At 45.8% G+C, this 18,857-nt stretch overlaps 1 protein-coding gene across 1 annotated transcript in view; it reads left to right on the top strand.

Annotated features, from left to right (window-relative positions):
* The window catches only part of MFRP (membrane frizzled-related protein), a 451,053-nt gene that overhangs the window by 257,651 nt on the left and 174,545 nt on the right, over positions 1 to 18,857 (top strand). The window contains exons 10-11 of the mRNA XM_075327570.1: positions 2,116 to 2,246; positions 14,690 to 14,824. Of these exons, the coding sequence (XP_075183685.1) occupies positions 2,116 to 2,246; positions 14,690 to 14,824 (266 nt within the window). The remainder of the gene's footprint in view (positions 1 to 2,115; positions 2,247 to 14,689; positions 14,825 to 18,857) is intronic.

The following is an 18,857-nucleotide window of genomic DNA, read 5'->3' as shown; positions in this document are numbered from 1 at the left end:
CTTCATCCGTTAAGCAGGCAAAAGGTCTGGAGATGATTCTAGCTGTGTTATGGCTATGTATGAGGTTTCGATTTGGTGACCTGTTGTTCCTCTGTCTGCTGGGCTTTTGCCTTAGCTTCCCTGCCCAAATGCCCATGGTTCCTATTGTCTTTATTCTCCTTTCTTGGTTCGCTCCTCTCCTTCCTAGCACCAATTCCTTTCACCTTTATATGAATGTGTGTTAATTTTCTCACTTTGGGTTTTTGTGTCTTCCTGCACACATTCCTGTCCCCTTGTAGGCAGTGTGTTGCGGGTCCCCTTTGGTCCTTCAAGAGGTTTAAGAAACATCCTCAATGGCCTTTTAGAGAGTCAAGCCCGACGTGGTGTTTTTAGTTGTGCGGCTAGGGTCTTTCTAGTGTACACAGGGACCGTTGGGTGTGGAGGAGTCTTTTCCCTGTAGTGGTTCCTCCCTTTTTCTGTTACCCTTGTTTGAAAGTATTTATGTTCATAAGAGTGTGGCATTTTCAACTGGAAACTGTTGCTGTGAACCCACAACATACAGTCAAAGGAGCTCTCAGTGGAAGAGAATAGACCATCATTAGTCTGAAAAAGAAAATAAATCCATCAGAGTGATAGCAGAAATGTTAGGAGTAGCCAAATCAACAGTTTGATATTCTGCAAAAAAAAAAACAGTGCACTAGTGAGCTGGGAACTCAAAAAGGTCTGGACGTTTGTAGAAGACAACAGTGGAGGATGACCACAGAATCCTTTCCATGGTGAAGAAAACCCCCTTCGCAACATCCAGTAAAGGAAGAACACTCTCCAGGAAGTTAGTGTTTCACTATCTAAGTTTACCATAAAGAGAAGACTTCATAAGAACAGGGTTCTCCATGATGCAAACCATTAATCAGTCTTAAAAATAGAAATGCCAAGATAGATTTTTCAAAAAAAACATCTAAAGAAGTCGGCCAGGTCTGGAAAAGAATTCTTTGGACAGATGAAAATAAGAGCAATGTGTACCAGAATGATGGGAAGAAGAAAGATTGGAAAATCTTGGAATGGCTCCTGATCCAGAGCAGAACACATCCTCTGTAACACATAGTGGAGGTGGTGTGATGGCCAGGCATGCATGGATCGTATGGCCCTGGGTTACTAGTGTTTATTAATGATGTGACTGAAGACAGAAGCAGCCGAATTAATTGTGAAGTGTACGGGGCAAGACTCTCTGCTCAGATTCAACCAAATGCAGCAAGGTTAATTGGGTGGCGTTTCACAGTACATAAGGACAATGACTGAAAACACACTGTGGAAGTAACCCAGGTTTTTTTTAAGGCGCAAAAAAGTGGAAAATTCTGTGATGGTTGGATCAATCACCAGATATCAACCCCATCGAGCTGCATTTCACATGCTTAAGACAAAATGTAAGGCAGAAAGACCCACAAACAAGCAACAACTAAAGTCCGCTGCAGTAAAGGCGGCAACACATCACAAAGGAGGAAACCCAGCGTTTGGTGACGTCCATGGCTTCCAGACCTAAGGCAGTCATTGAATCCAAAGATTATCTGCAAAGTATTAATTTGAACTTTTAATTTATAGTAATCTTACTGTGTCCAATGACTTTTGAGCCCCTAAAATGAGGAGGTTTGTTAGAAAAATGGCCGCAATCCCTAAATGTTTCCCTGGATATTTTCGTTCAACTCCTTTCATTAAACCTAAACGTCTACACTTCAGTTGCATCTTAGTTGTTTCATTTTAAATAATAATTAGTGGCCTGCCGAGGCCAAATCACGAAGATTCAGATACTGTCCAAATATTTCTGGACCTAACTGTATGTCTCAGTGCATCAGAGCTGTCCCTTTACATTGCCAGATGGTTTATTAGACACTGTTTATAGGAGCACCAAACAGGAACTTTACTTGGTCTCGGGTAGCCATATCAATCATTGGCACCCTGCGACAACATCATGGGAGTGTATATTGGTTTAAAAAGGAAAGCCCCCTCTGATGTAGATGCTGCTGTTGAAATTGACAGGGGCATTTAGGTGGTTATATGACTGCAATTGGTGCTAACGATGACTATGGCTATTCCAGTGGTAATTATGTGGCAAAATCTACTTCTTTCCCATATGTTTTCTAGGTTCTGTGGATCTAGCATCCCACCTCCCCTTATTTCCTCTGGGGCACAGATGACCGTTTTGTTTGCAGCAGATAAAGACATTTCAGACGTCGGATTCTATGCTTCATATAAAGCATTCAATGCCACTGAAAGTAAGTGACATCAAACATAAAATAAAGCGATTATCTGAAGGGGTATTGTACGCATTGGGCAAGAACTATAGGGTGTGAAGTACCATAGATGGGGCTAGATCTGATTAGCATACTTGTGGGGTGTATTGCATGATACCGCCATGTATTGACCAGGTAGTCACTCTTACACAGCCGCACTGCAGACTATGCAGGTGATACAGTACAGATAAATCCAGAGACCACAGCTGAATAGGAGGGTTCTCTCACATTTTCTTCTCCATATGGGTCCAGAACATTTAAGGCTGCTTCTGTCCTTGTTGATTAAATCCATTAAATGTTTCATCATGTCCAGTCAGGTAACCGCGTCACTGCTGAGGGAAGTTCTCAGGTGTACAAGATGCAAAATTCCCAATATTGTGTAACTGGCGTTACTGTGCACAGGTGAATGGTATCCATTATCAAATACGACAAGGCCAAAAACAACCTGGGTACTCCAGTGACATCCTTATACTGCCCTCATTGTTATTCAGACCACTAGCTGTGCCATGTGCCACCCTCTTTCTCATACAGTTTGCGCCAAGTCCCTGCTCTTGTCACACAGCCGGTATCCATGCCTTCCTCCATCTCTCAGAGACTATCCTCTATGCCACCCCCTCTCTCACCTAAAAATGCAGTGTGATCCCTGATCTGACTGCCAGGTCTCTCTGTATCCAGGCACGTAGGGAGAGACCTGTGAGTCATTGGCGGCGGGTGAGGAGAAGCTGCCGACTAGTCTCCCATATGGCTAAGTCGCCGGGGGCTTTTAATGTGTGTTTTAAGGGTAATACGCGAGCCTTTAATTCTGGTCATGTTGCCTAGTGCTTCACTCTCCTCTCCAATGTGAAGCAGGACCTTTGTCAAGTAACTGTAACGTGACCAAAGGTCCTGGAAAAACATGCAGCTGCATTGCTGAGAAAACACATTTATGGCACAAGGGACTTATCTTCAGAGCATGCTTAGCTGGTAAACAAAATAGTGGGGTGGCTCCTCATCCACAATACACCCTTGGGTATCTGCTAAATAATTCCATTTTTGGATTAAGGGTTTTCCTCCTGTATGTTTTTTTCACAGGAGGGACATATATTAAAGGGAACTGGCACCATGAAAATGCCGTCCAATCTGCAGGCATCATGTTAGAGATCATGGGGAGCGGAGTAGATTGATTTATAGTTATGTGCGGAAAGATTCACTATAATCTATGTTTTCATCATTTAGTTCAAATTAAGTTTTATTATAATTTTACACAAAAAGTAACATCAACATTGCAAATCAATGGGGCGGGGCGATGTAGCCGACCAGAGAGGACGCATGGGAAGAGAGCTCCTATAATCCTGATCTTATCCTGGCCATTTACACCCGGTTACCTGACCCATTTACTCACTGACCTGCTGCTGTGACAGGAGACACCATCTGGAGGCTGGCGATTCCCACTGGAGCTATTCCCTGACTCCTGCACGACGTTGCTGGATCTCCTGAGGCTGGAGAGTGTGGAGCGGAGCAGCAGCCATCTTCCCTACAGCCTGCATTTTCACAGTGAGCAGCAGAGCATGACTCCAGAGAGCAGTGAGGAGTGATAGATTTATGGCCAGAGGTGAAGACCAGGAGTGGTGAGCACAGGGAGTTAATCCCTTAGCTGTGTAATTGGCAGTCAGTGTGCAGCACATTAAGGGGCCGGTGGCTGTGTGGGAGACTTTAACCCATAGAGTGCTGGAGGGTCTGGAGTGTGTGCCTTGCAAAACAGGCCCTGCAGATTCTTCCTGACACATGAAAACAAATAAGTGGCACATATTGAAGTCCCCACGCTGCGCAGGCCTGCATCATCCTGATAAATACACCCTGAGTGCTGTGCTGCCCTGGGACTCCCTTCATTCTTATTATCCACCATATAAGTGGCTGTTTTCCGGCTCTCTGGACGTGGTGAGGAAGTGGAGACAGACATATTACTAAATATACATTATTAAGGCACAGATTCAGACGCACGGGGGCACGATAAGAGAGGGGTGCAGAATCAGCAAATCCCCAGTATATCAATATGAGTCCCCCTAAACAAAGTGGAGCTATTGACAAACTTAAGAAGTTCGCAAGGGGTGGTCAGGCAGATGCCCCTAAAGCCAAGAGAAATGCCACCCCAAAAGGTCAGGCACTATTGGATGACGGGTCAGAGGATAAAGATGATTTAACCCTGAGGCAGGTGTATGAACAGCTTCTACAAGCAATTTCTACAAGCAACAGCTCCCTCACAGGGAAAATTGAGCAGGTACATTCAGAGGTGGGACTCCTGCATCAGGACATGCAATCCTTGAGGGCCCGAACAGCGGAAGTCGAGACGCGAGTGTCTGAACTTGAGGATCAAACTGTAACACTCAAAACAAAAATGACCACAATGGCCGGATCGGCAAATGCATGGCGCCAGAAAGCAGACGATCTGGAGAACCGCATGCGTCGAAAGAATATACGAATCATAGGACTGCCAGAGTGCTCGGAAGGTCAGCATCCGGAACAATTCCTGGAGGAGTGGCTGAAATGTAATCTCGGAGATGAGTTCTCCTCGACATTTGTGGTGGAGAGGGCGCACAGAGTTCCAACGAGGCCTCCTATTCCAGGCGCGCCACCACGTCCCTTTTTAGCAAGGATGCTCAACTACAGAGATAGAGACACAGCACTCCATCTGGCCCGACAGAAAAGCCCACTCAAGTTCAATAATGCTGCGCTCTCGATCTTTCCGGACTTTTCGGTAGACCTTGTAACATTGCGCCCTGCAACATGGGGGTTCCACTCGCTCGCAGCAGTGTGAGGTAGCTTCAGCAACACACGTACACAGTCTCTTCATAGAAATTCCAGCAGTTTATTTAAAAACACTCAGCATAAACTGCCCTCAAACATAAACAATAAGTCTATAATGGAAGTTTTAGCAACTTCCCCACTCTCTGGCTCCTGCCAGCGTACAACTCTAGCCAAGGTTCCTTCCAGCACCCAGGGCCCTCTGCAGACCCCTGTCTGTCTCTCCTCCTGGAGAGATTCGGCCCTACAGCCCTGGCCTGGCTTGGCTGCACTCACCTCAGACTCAATATCAGAGCCTTGTGTTCAGCCTCCACACAGGCTGATACACCCAGAGCTCCCGGCTCTGCTCTCACTTGTTTCCAGTACACACACACTGGAAGTCTGGAGCCAGTCTCTATCTAGACTGCCCTAGACACACTCTCAGAGCTCCCTGCTCTCACTTGTTTCCAGTCCACACACTGGACGTCTGGAGCTTGTCTCTATCTAGACTGCCCTAGACACACACTCAGAGCTCCCTGCTCTCACTTGTTTCCAGTCCACACACTGGACGTCTGGAGCTAGTCTCTATCTAGACTGCCCTAGACACACTCCACCTAGGTTCAGAGACAGGATTGCTTTAACCCCTGGAGCCACACCCACAGGTGGTAAGGAGTGTGTAATCAGCATCACACACCCTTCCATGGCTCTGCATGTAATGCAATCCTGTGGAACTACAGGTCCCAGCCAACTTCACATTGCAGAGCACCCATGCTTCTGCAAAACATACCAGCCCTTTGTAATACAGCCGGTTGATACGTCACAACCTCCAGAAACAGAGGGCCCACTTCATGGAGGTGAAGAAGAAATTAAGGGAGCGGAACATCATCTACTCTATGCTGTACCCTGCCTGGCTCCGCATAGTGCATGAAGGGTCGCCTCTGTTTTTTCTACACCTGCTGAGTCTGAGGACTGGCTACAGGTACACTCAAAACCTAAGGGGCAGAAGCAATGAGATTACTTTCCTAGGTGACATTTTATGTGCCCCCTGGCGACCCTCTTCTTCCATGGTTGCTTGAAGCCCCCTTTGGAGACAGATGGGACTTCCCCGTGCTTCGAGTGATGGAGGAATTGGCCAGGAATTGGTTCTTGTGAAATGGGAGCCCTATCTTGTGCACCCTTATACCACCTATACCAGGACACTGTATTCAGTGGTGGTATCCCCATTGATGTTTGAAATGTTTTCCAGGACTTATCGGAAAGGTCCTGTAGTTCGATATTGGTTCTATATGTTTACAGCTGCAATTGCATTAACTTTATTTCTTTGCAGGGACAGGCTTATTACTGTTGGAGGGTTAACCACACTTAATTGCAGGGCAGAAAGCGTCTTATACCTGGGATCCTGGTTCTATAAAAAGATGTATGTAATATGGGGTCAGAGCTAATATTTATAACCTGGAATGTCAGAGGCCTTAAATCGCCTAAAAAACGTATTAAGGTATTCTCCCAAATTAAGCAAGTCAAGGCCCAACTGGTGGTACTGGTAGAGACTCACCTCACACACAGCCAGATTAGTAAACAAACCGTGGGTACAATGGTCGGCACATGCATTCTACACCAGCTACTCCAGGGGTGTCTCTCTATTGGTCCATAGACATATCCATTGGGAAGTGAAGGTAGTGAGGCGTGACACGGAGGGGCGATTTGTGTTTATATATGCGTCTATAAACTCTAGAGATTATGTGCTATTATGTATTTACAACCCCCCCGCCAGCTCGCATCTCCATTCTTAAACAAGCACTGAGCTTTGCCCTCAATTATCCAGATGCGTATGTGTTATGTATGGGGGATTTTAATCTTGTGATGAATGAGGAGCAGGACAGGTTTCGGATGGATGGAGGGGGACAACATTCGGCCACACACTTGACTGATTTGCAGCAATGCGCGAAGGGAGGTGGGTGGATTGACCTTTGGCGACTCCGGCATCCTAACACCCGAGAATATACATGTCATTCTTCTACTAGACGCACACTGTCCCGACTGGATTATATTTTTGGGTCGAGCAATATCGCAACCTGGGTGGATGACGTGGTACACGGGGTCAGGGGCATATCAGATCACAGCCAGGTGATTCTTACTATGAAGACTAACCAAGGTGTTGGTAAACCCTTTTGGAGGTTAAACCCCTTTTGGCTGAAACTAATAGATCAAAGTGATAGAACTCTGACCCAAATAGAGGATTTCCTGGAAGCCCACCCTAAACCCTGGAATATTAACTTGGTGTGGGACACTCTTAAAGCCTACCTTAGAGGGTGTTTGTCTTCAACCATAACATATCTTAAAAGAGTGACTAAAACTGAGGATGATATAGTAGAGGGGAGACTTAGGGACTCAGAGACAATATATATATCGGCCCCAACCGATGGAAATAGGGCGGCCTGGATGCAATGATATAGGTTATATATGTAGCACTCTGAGACCAAGTCCAAACGCAAATTGTTCTTTACCCGACAATCATATTTTGAGCTTGGAAATCAATCCAGTAAATTATTGGCATATAGTTAGGCAACACAACACTTCAAATACAATATTGGGTATACGGAGGATGGATGGCTCAATAGCTACATCCCCTGAAGATATTTTAGAGTGCTTTTGTGAATACTATAAAACCCTATACACTTCTAGAAATCCTCATGGAGTTCAAAGTTGCGTGACATATTTGTCTGATTTGGAGTTTCCCACTTTGAGTGGATCACAACGGGAGTCTCTGGAGGCGGATATCACACTGGATGAAGTGATTACTGCCATCTCGGATATGGCTAGGGGGAAATCCCGGGGTCCAGATGGCCTTCCCATAGAATTCTATAGTAAACATTGTGACGTATTGGCCCCGATTCTTTTAGAGGTTTTCTCACATTTTTCAGCCAGCGACTCTCTACCTGCCTCCTTATACGAAGCACATATAGTCGTGCTGAGGAAGGAGGGTAAAGACCCACTAGACTGCGATTCATTATATCCCTAGTTAATGTGGATTACAAGATCTTTACCAAAATACTGGCGTCCAGGCTTAATTCAGTCATATTGAGTATAGTTCACCCAGATCAAACCGGATTTATGCCTGGGAAAAACACCTCTATAAATATAAGACGGGTCCAGTCCATAGTGCAATATAGCACACTGGTCCAGGAGAACGAGTGGGCCTTGGCCTCGCTGGACGCGGCCAAGGCATTTGACTCGGTAGAATGGCCATTTTTATTTGCCTGCCTCTAGAGATTCGCCTTTGGGCCTAAATTCAGTAACTGGATTCATATGTTGTATAGGTCCCCGACAGCCAGGATACTAGTCAATGGTGCTATGTCTACACCCTTCTCATTGAACTGGGGCACAAGACAGGGATGCCCTCTGTCTCCAGCATTGTTTGCACTAGTTATTGAAGCTTTGGCAATTAGAATCCGCTTTCATCCACAGATCACTGGAGTCACTATAGCCGACCGCACAGATCAAATAGGATTGTATGCGAATGACATGGTTGTCTTCTTAGATCGAGTGCAAGAGACTCTACCAGTGGTTATAGACACTATAGATAAATTTGGGGAGTTTTCGGGACTACGCATCAACTGGGATAAGTCGGCTTTGATGCCATTAATGAATGGGTCTGGAATTTCAATGGAGGGTAGGTCACCTTTGCAAGTGGTAACTAGCTTTAAATACCTGGGAATACACATACAGAAAGACCATACACTAGACCTGCAGACGAGTATAACACTACTTCTGGAGCACGTTAAACTTAAATATAACTTGTGGAGCAAGCTACCCCTGTCAGTGGTTGGCAGAATAAATTTAATCAAAATGATATTACTTCCAAAGCTTAGTTATACACTACAACATAGTGCAGTATCAGTACCCAAATCCTTCTTCTCAATGTTGAACTCGCTTACTACCTCTTTCATATGGGGGAAATCCAGACCCAAACTTCGGTTATCCATTTTACAGAGATCCAAAAAACTGGGAGGGATGGCTCTGCGGGAGTTCTTCCTGTACTATCTGGCGAGACAGCTTAGGGCACTAGAGACTTGGATGCCTGAATGTCAGCTGCCAAACTCTGAGAGTCACTTGGCACACGCGGCTGGGACTGATTGTTTAGGAGGTTTTCTGGAATCAGATGGACTGAGAACACCATGGCAATTACCCCTCCTCAGGTTGGCAAGATTAGTCTGGTGACAAGCCAAGAGGGTGGTACACTTCGAAGGGGTGGTGGCGGAACTCCCATTATGGGGGGATAGCCACTTCCATACTCTGAGAGATCACCCCTCGGCGCAATTCTGGGCCACTCACAGCGTCAGTGCATTAGGTGATCTTTTTGTCCCGGGAACCACAACCTTCAAGTCCTTTGAACAAGTCCAGATTGAATATAATGTTCCAAGATCACAGTTTTTTAGATACCTGCAGATTTGCACAGCGATTCAATCCCACATACAGAAAATTGGAGTGAGGAAATTGATATCATCACTTCCTATGATAGGTATTCTAAAATCACAAGGACCTCGAGGCCTCATCTCAGCTATATATACTTACCTGTTGTCGGTGGGGGTGGAGTCGGACCCCTTGCCAGCCCAGGATAGATGGAAATCTCTAATTCCCTCTCTACAGGGAGAGGAATGGGAAGAGATATTGGAATCTCTGACTGCGGTATCCCCGTCGGTTAATAATAAGTTGATTCAATGCTACATTGTCCACCAGTCATACCTTACTCCAACTCGATTATTTAGTATGGGCCGTTCTCGTACAACGGAGTGCCCAATGTGTCATCTCTCAGGGGCAAATTTCATACATATGATTTGGAGCTGTCCCAATATATCTTCGTACTGGCGAGGAGTGACATCTCTGCTGACATCGATTGTGTCGATTCCTGTTTTGTGTGACCCTTTGATATGCCTGTTTGGGGTGGTGAAAGAAGAGTCCTGGGATCATTACATGACAATATTCCTCAAAGAGGCATTGTTTCTGACTAGGAAATTAATAGCTCTGAGGTGGATGGGAGATTCGAATCCAACTGTGCGGTCCTGGGTTAAACTAGTCAATGCAACCATAGTCTATGAGCGGGTGGTATATTATAATAGGGGGTGCCCGGGAAAATTTAACAAAATATGGGGTTTGTGGAATTCTTCTCCAGACACACTTGCGGAGGTTTGAGGGAGATTATGCGGATAATGGTGGTTCCCGCTAGATGTTGGGATATGAAACACTGTTCAATGGTATATTGAAATATAATAATGCAATGTGGCTGTTGTTGTTGTTGTTCTTTCTTTCTTTCTTTCTTCCTTTTTCTCTTCCTCTTTCTATCTTGTTTTCAAAATATGGTCATGCTGATAGTTAGAGCTGTTCTTATGCTCAATATAAAATTAGATATATATGCAAATGATAAGAAGTTTGGATAATAACATTGTTCTATGTTAAGTGCTAAAGATATTATGGACTTTATATGACTGCACATTGTTATATTTAAATATTACTATCTATATACTGAGCTATCTTTATATGGTAAATGTCAGTTGTACCATGTTTGAAATTGTTAATAAAACGAAGTTATAAAAAAAACCATTTCAAATCAATTTATCAGTATATGGAGTAATCACACTGAGAAGGCATGTAATTACAAAAAGATAAGTCTAATTTATATCCCAACAGTTAACATAAAATAAACATCTCCTCCGTGGAAGCTCAGGAGGTTTTAAAATGGTGAGAAGGTTAGAAAGATCTGAGTAAGAAAAGTAGAAGGAAGGGGAAGATTAAACAAGGACTTGAGAGGAAGGAACAAGAAGGATCACAGATTAAGCAAGTGGGAACAAACATAAGGGAAGTCCGAGGGAAAAAAATGTCATCCAGCCTGCGCGGGCCCCCACCCCCCCAAACAGGGATGGACCAGTTCCTGCTCATCTTAGTCCCCCTCGGCTAGCCATGAGTCTCTATCAGGCGAATCCCTGAACAAGATCCATGGGGTCCATAGGTCTAGGACTCTCACTGATGTTTCCGTGGTCTGTCCGATCAGTTCCTCCAATCTAAACATGTCATTCAATTCTGTGATCAAGTCCAACCTAGAAGAGGTCTGTGTCTGTTTCCAGAATCTAGGTATGAGTTTTCTCGCCGCCGCTAGGACGTGTCGAAGGAGACTTTTTTTGAATCTAGAGATCGAAAAGTTGCAGAGCGATAAAAGCACGAGCTCTGGGGAGGGAGTGACTCTGCGCGTTGAAAGCCGGTTAATGAGATCAATTGCTGCCAACCAGAAGCCTCTAATGGATTCACATGACCACCATATATGCATGTATGAGCCTCTGTATCGTAAGCATCTCCAACAGGTGTCCGGAGTCGTTGGGAACATAGCATGGACAGCAGTGGGACAACGGTACCATCTATATAGTATCTTGTACCCCCTCTCCTGTGTCAACGCGCTGAGTGAAGATTTCTGTGTAAAGAGCAAAATTTTTGCTCTATCTTCTGTAGTCAGGGATCTGCTCAAATCGACCTCCCATCTAGAGTGGGTGGGTCTACTGACGCAATTCTACTTTTCATAAAAGTTTCGTAGAGCAGCGATACAGTATGTTCTGGAGGGTCGCTCACCTTATGTTTTCATCATTTAATTCTCTTCTCTTTCTGGAAGTTTCAGTACAGGGGGTGGTCCTATCAGTGATTGACAGCTTTCTCTATATGAGTATATACTAATATAGCTGTCATTCACTGATAGGACCTCCCACAGGATAAAAAAAAATCCCAGAGAGGGCAGAGGATTAAATGATGAAAATACAGGTAAAAATGACAACTCTTAGTAAGTTACAGCCACTTTGTGTTGTAGGGGTCGTTCATACATAAAGTTACATGCAAACGTTTGAGCACCACTGGTCAAAATTACTGTTATTGTGAACAGTTAAGCAAATAGAAGATGAAATGATTTCTAAAAGGTATAACGTTAAAGATGACACATTACCTCTGTATTTTAGGATATATATATATATATACTAGCTGTAGTACCTGGGCGTTGCCCGGGATAGTAACTGTCTCTCTGTCTTTGTCCCAGTCTCTGTCTGTGTGTCGCTGTCTGTCTGTCTCGCTGTCTGTCTCTTTCCTTGTCTGTCTGTTTCTATCTCTCCTTCTGTATTTGCATCAGTCTATCTGTCTCAATCTCTGTATCTGTCTGTCTCTTCGCCCGTCTGTCTCTTTGTCCGGCTGTCTTTTTGCCCGGCTGTCTTTTTGCCCGGCTGTCTTTTTGCCCGGCTGTCTGTTTCTAGGTCTGTCTCTTTCCTGGTGTGCTTCTTTCCCGTCTGTCTCTTTCCCGGTCTGTCTCTTTCCCGGTCTGTCTCTTTCCCGGTCTGTCTCGTTCCCGGTCTGTCTCGTTCCCTGTCTGTCTCTTTCCAGGGCTGTCTCTTTCCAGGGCTGTCTCTTACCCGCTCTGTCTCTTTCCCGGTCTGTCTCTTACCCGCTCTGTCTCTTTGCCCTTCTGTCTCTTTGCCCTTCTGTCTCTTTGCCTGTCTGTCTCTTTGCTCGCCTGTCTCTTTGCCCGGCTGTCTCTTTGCTAGGCTGTCTCTTTCCAGGGCTGTCTCTTTCCCCGTCTGTCTCTTTCCCCATCTGTCTCTTTCCCCATCTGTCTCTTTCCCCGTCTGTCTCTTTGTGTCTCTGTCTCTCTCTATCCGTCTCACCACCGACATCTTTTTACCTCACACATAAACTTCGTATACTAACAGTTTATTTTGTTCCTATAGCAACCACTGACAGTTGCTATTTATAGCCTGCAGCTCCCAGCTCCATTCAGTTTAAAGGCTGCAGGATTTTTGTAGAGTAACTGGAAAGCATGGGGTTAAATTCTCCCACCCAAACATAGTCTATGACGTTCCCTGAGTCACATGGAGTGTATGTGCAAAATTTTGTGATTGTACATGCGATGGTGCGGATTCGTTTAGTGGACATACACACATACATACACACATACACGGAGCTTTATATATTTTATATATATATATATATATATATATATATATATATATATATATATATATATGTATACATACATTCACTTTGTATGTACATATATATATATATATATATATACACACACACACACACAGTATGTGTATGTATGTATGTATGTGTATGTATATATATATATATATATATATATTTTAATATAGATATTTTTTTTTTTCATTTTTACATTTTTAAATTAACTGAAAATGGACCAATGCAAAAGTTTGGGCACCCTGCATGGTTAGTAACTAGTAGTACTTTGGCAAGTATCACAGCTTGTAGATGCTTTTTGTAGCCAACAAAGAGTCTTCTAATTCTTGTTTGAGGGATTTTCATCTATTTTTCCTTGGAAAAGTCTTCCAGATCTGTGAGATTCCTGGCTCGTCTTGCATGCACTGCTCATTTGAGGTCTAGCTATAGATTTTCAATGATGTTCAGATCAGGGGACTGTGAGGGCTATTGTAAAACCTTCAGCTTGCACCTTTTAAGGTCGTCTATTGTTGATTTTATCATGTGTTTAGGATCATCATCCATTTGTAGAAGCCATCCTCTTTTCAACTTCAGCTTTTTTACAGATGATGTTATGTTTGCATCAAGAATTTGTTGAAATTTCATTGAATCCATTCTTCCCTCTACCCATGAAATTTTCCCAGTGCCATTAATGCAACATAACCCCAAAGCATGGTTGATCCACCCCTATACTTAATGGTTGGTGAGATGTTCTTTTCCTGAATTTCTGTGTCTTTTTTTTCTCCACACATACACACATACATACACATACAAAGATGTTGTGTAGATGTTCTTTTGCATACTTCTGATGCTGAATTTTATGGTGAGGACACTGGAGAGGTTTTCTTCTAATGACTCTTCCATGAAGACCATATTTGTGCAGGTGTCTCTGAACAGTAGAACAATGTACCATAACTACAGAGTCTGCTACATCTTCCTGATGGTCTTTTGCCTCTCTAGCAATCCTATGAGGTAGCTCACACAGAAATTTTGCTTGGTCTTCCTGACCTTATGTTGACCTCCACTATTCCTGGTGACTTCCATTAATTAGTTACATTTCGAAACAGCAACTTCAAAACTCTCTGTTGTCTTCTTCTAGCCTTCTCCTGCTTTGTGGGCCTCCACCATTTTCATTTTCCGAGTGCTAGGCAGCTGCTTAGAAGAACCCATGGCTGCTGTTTTTTGGCACAAGGTTAGAGGAGGCTGGGTTTTTATAAAGCTGTGAAATGTGCATCTCCTGGCCTTTCTTAATGATAATAGTGAACAAGGCATACCCCTAACAGGCTAATTAAGGTCTGAAACCTTGTTCAAAGTTATCTGAGCACACAAATCTTCAGGGGTGCCCAAAGTTTTGCATTGGCCCAATTTTATTTCTGTAATTTTTAAAATGATCTGAAAATATTTTTTTGCGTAAAATACAAAGGAAATGTGTAATCTTTAACTTTATCTCTTTTAGAGATCATTTTTATACATACATCTTTATATTGCTTAACTGTTAATAGTAACAGTAATTTAAACAGTAACAGTAAAGGGGTGTCAAAACATTTGCATACCACTGTATGAGGCTTGTGTAGAATTAGAATTTTATTTTAGGAAATGTAATGATGACAAATTGCTTAGTGTTGTAAATATTTCTCCTGCAGACGAATGTGGTTCCATGGAGCTGAGGTGTAATGATGGAAAGTGTCTACCTTTGCAGTGGGCCTGTGATGGATGGACGGACTGTTCTGATGGAAAAGATGAGCTGGGCTGTCTTATGGCACCAGATCCTGAACCAGGTGATAATAATCATTACCAATGGCTGTTCATTCTACAAACTTAGTGTTAAACGTATAAGGGCACACTGACACCATGTACTTAGCTGGCTGTGCTGATACTGTACAGATGGCCATACACTAGGTAGCTGTATCACTCCCAACTCCGACAGGCATTCCTGTATTCTCTATGACAGAGCTGCTGCTAGTGTCCTCTCTCTCCTGACATCATCATGGGAGAGTCAGGAGGCCCCCAAACACATTGTCAGCACATCCCACCAAATTTGGACGGTTCAGTTGACTTTTACTAACATGTATAGAGGACAAACCAGTACAGCAGTCCACACAGAATGGCTGGAGCACTGACCACCCTCCCCCCGGGCATGTGTGGAGGCCAGCATGACACTGATTGGAGTGGAGGTCATGGTGTCACGGGTGGGGGAGGGGAGTAAGTCAGGGTACAGTTAAAAGGTGAAGCTGGGGGAGGAGCACTTTTCCCGCTCTGGGACACCAGTGAGAGTGAGAGTCCCCATCCCCGTCTGTGGATTAGCTCCTGGAGCATGAGAGCTGCTGCCGGCGACCATCCCCCCAGGTGGCTGCAAAACAATGTAGCGGGGATCACCGGTGGGAGTCCGGAGGGGGCAGGAACTGCATCCCTACAACAGCGGCGCCCCTGGAGGTCTGGACCGCCAGAGAGGCTGTCGCCTGACCTGACTCCCAGGGCCCAGCGTCGCCACAGAAGCCCCTCCGGGGACCCTCCAGGCCGTACGCCGCGAGCTGAGAGGTTCAGCATGCCCCGACCTTTGAGGAATTCTAACGAGCGGCTGGGCCCAGCGGCGGTTAGCAGGCCTGTGCTGGAGTTGGGGGCGGGGCCTGCTGCCGCCTTGTCTGTGAGTGACGTCAGCGGTGCGGCGGGGCGCTCTGGTGATGTACCTGCCGAGCGCCCTGAGCCCCTCCTCCCTGCAGCGATAGTATCCCGGATGGATCCCTGTGAGGTGGGCGGAGCCAGGCGGCTGCGGTCAGAAATACATCGGGCCTGGCATTCAGGGCCTGCGGCTACAGAGGCCCTGTCTGGAAGAGGGGCCACATGGAGCGGTGCAGGGGGGGGGCGTGCTTGGAGAGCCCTGAGGATAATATGCAGCTCCCCCTGTTGGTCGGCGCTACTGATCGTCAGGTCCAGGATATGCGGCCGGTGGGGTCCTCGGGCCGTGCGGCTACAAAAGCAATGGAGCAGAGTCAGATGGGAGGAGCCAAGTCATGCTAGATCTGCAGGAGGGACGTCAGGATGCAGGTGGTCCGGCTGGCGGGGTCTCTACCTTTGTGCAGCCTGGTGAGTATGATTCAATGTCTTGTTTGTCTTCACATGCTGGTCAGGTACACAGTAAGGGGGGGTGAGAGGTCAGCTGGGGTTAGGATCGGGGGTGCCAGCGGGTGTTGAGGGGAATGCGTTAAGTGGGGAGTTGTCAGAATTTAAGTTGCGTTCGCCAGTTGCGGGCGCGGATTGGGGGCCAGGGAAAACCCCAGCGCCAGTGGCGGCTTGGGTTAATTCATCCGTTATTGCGGCTAGTGAGTCCACAGTTGGGAGTATCTCTTCCCCAGTATTAGTGTCAGTTCAAACAGAAATTAGTAAGGAGGTGGCAAAATTTATTTTGACAAAGGGGAAAAGACGATAGCAAGAAGGAAGATGTGGAGACGTGGCGATGGCGCTTGATTTCTCAGACATTTGCTAATTGGTTGCAGGCGTTGCAGTTTGGGCAAAAGTAATTGGCGAAAAGGCGCCGGAGAATTGTTTTCATTTGTTTTACTATATGGGCTCGATTGGTGAGGCCTATAGGATTTATGGGGGGTAGACCTGGATCCGTTATGACGAGCAGTTTCATCAGAGGATGGCTACCTTCCATCCATAAGACTGGATCAGAAGGATATAGGTTTGTGGTTGCGGGTGATGGCGGCAGCCAGATATGGGCAGTCATTTCAGGGCGAGGCCGGGTTCCCCAGCCAGTCAGGAAGCCGGGGTGCCAGTGGTCAGTACGGACAGACAGGGTCCTAGAAGTCAGGTTCGTGTTGATAAGTTGAGGGGGAATGCAAGTTCAGTGCCACTTGCCGTTGTTTAAACACCTCTGCACCCATTGTAACGGAGCATCCCATGGGGCGTCCAAGGGTCAGACACCGGTGAGCTTAGTTGCGATGCTTCTGTACCTAAATAGGTATCCTGATAGGGACAAAGCTGAAGTTTTGAGGTTGAGTTTTGGGGAGAGTTTCAGGATTCCTTCCCCTGTTTTTGAAGTTCCAGGGACAACCAGGAATCTCCCTCGGCGTATCAACATGTGGCGGTGGTAGGTGGAAATTTAGGAAAGGAGGTGGCGTTGGGGAGAATGGGGGGCACGGTTAGTCACCCCCCCTTTTTCTAATTTTGTGGTTTCGCCATTCGGGGTGGGGCCCAAGAAGGAGCCAGGTAAAGTTCGGCTGATCCACCATTTGTCTCATCCCAAGGGTAGGTCAGCAAATGATGGTATACTGGCTGAGCTTCGTTAGGTGGTGTATACGTCATTTGATGAGGCTACAAAGTAGGTAAAAAGTTGTGGGAGGGGTGCGTTGATGGCAATAGACAGATATTGAGGCAGCTTTCCGGCTCCTACTAGTTCATCCAAAATGTGTTCGGTTATTGGGTTGTTTTTGGGAGGGAGATTGTTTTGGAGACCGCTGCTTGCCAATGAGTTGTGCAGTATCGTGCACATTTGTTGAAACCTTTAGGTCTTTTTTAGAATGGGTGGGGCGTGATGTTTCTGGTTTGGCATCACTGGTACCTTACCGGGATGAATTTTTGGTGTGTGGGATTGGCTGTTTCGGCACAGGCACCAGCATTCTAGCAGCAATGGAATGGATAGCGAGAGGCTTTGGGGTGCCTTTGGCACCTGGAAAAAACTGTTGGGCCAAATACCTGTATTTGTTTTCTGGGTATTGTAATTGACTCAGTGATTTGGGAGGTTCGGCTTCCTGACGACAGGTTGCCACGCTTAAGGTTGAGGTAGCAAGGGTATGCCGGGTGAAGAAATTACAGTTAAGGGAGGTTCAATCCCTATTGGGGAAAACTTAATTTTGCGTGTCGGGTAATGTCAATGGGCCGAGTTTTTCATGTCAGCTAGCTTGCGCTATAGCTGGAGTGCTTGCTCCTCACCCCTACATACGTTTGTCGGCGGAACATAGAGCGGACTAGTTGGTTTTGGGAGAGTTTTTGGGGAGCAGGACAATGGTCGTTCGTTGCTTATGGATGAGGTAGTGGATAATTTCAAATTGGAATTGTTTACAGATGCTGCGGGTGACTCAGGTTTCGGGGCCTTTTTTCAGGGTCAGTGGTGTGCGGATTGGTGGCCAGAAAGTTGGATGGCGGAGGGGTTGACAAGGAATGTGTCGCTATTGGAAATTTTTTCCAATGATGGTCGCACTTCATTTGGGGAGGCACCAGTTGTCCAATAAGTAGATCCGGTTCAACTGTGACAATATGGGGGTGGTGCTGGCGATTAATAACGGCTCGGCATCTTCTTCCACAGTTGTTCTGGTGTTGCGGCAGCTGGTGTTTATTTGTTTGGAAATTCATACGTGTCACAGCAGCTCAGGTACCAGGTATAGAGAACCTAATAGCGGATTTCCTCTCTTGTTTTCAGTGAGATCGCTTCTGGGATTGTGCGGTAGAGGTGGACGGCAGCAGCTTGTAGTCCCCTGCGCAGCTTTGCAGCGTGGTCTTCAAGCAGCAAGACCACTGATTCGGGCTTGTTTGGCTGGTACCACGTGGGCGGCGTATCAGGCCACATGGGTTCTCTGGGTGTAGTGGTTGGGTGGTTGCATGCTGACTGAGGATTCTCAGTTAGGACTGTTCCTGGGAAAATCGGGGAAAGTGGCGATAACAGGTTGGTCTTCCACGAAGTTGAGTAGTTTGATTGCAGGTTTGGCATTCGATTTCTGGTTGCGAGGTGTACAGGATTTGACAATTTTTGGGTAGTTCAGGCGTTGAAGGGTTTGCATAGGGGCCATAGGCCGCGTGATGGTAGACGGCCTG

The sequence above is a fragment of the Anomaloglossus baeobatrachus genome, chromosome 11 (assembly GCF_048569485.1).
Source record: "Anomaloglossus baeobatrachus isolate aAnoBae1 chromosome 11, aAnoBae1.hap1, whole genome shotgun sequence".
In the NCBI taxonomy this organism is placed as follows: Eukaryota; Metazoa; Chordata; class Amphibia; order Anura; family Aromobatidae; genus Anomaloglossus; species Anomaloglossus baeobatrachus.
The sequence above is the reverse complement of the archived record's forward strand: the minus strand, read 5'-3'. Positions and strand labels throughout refer to the sequence as shown.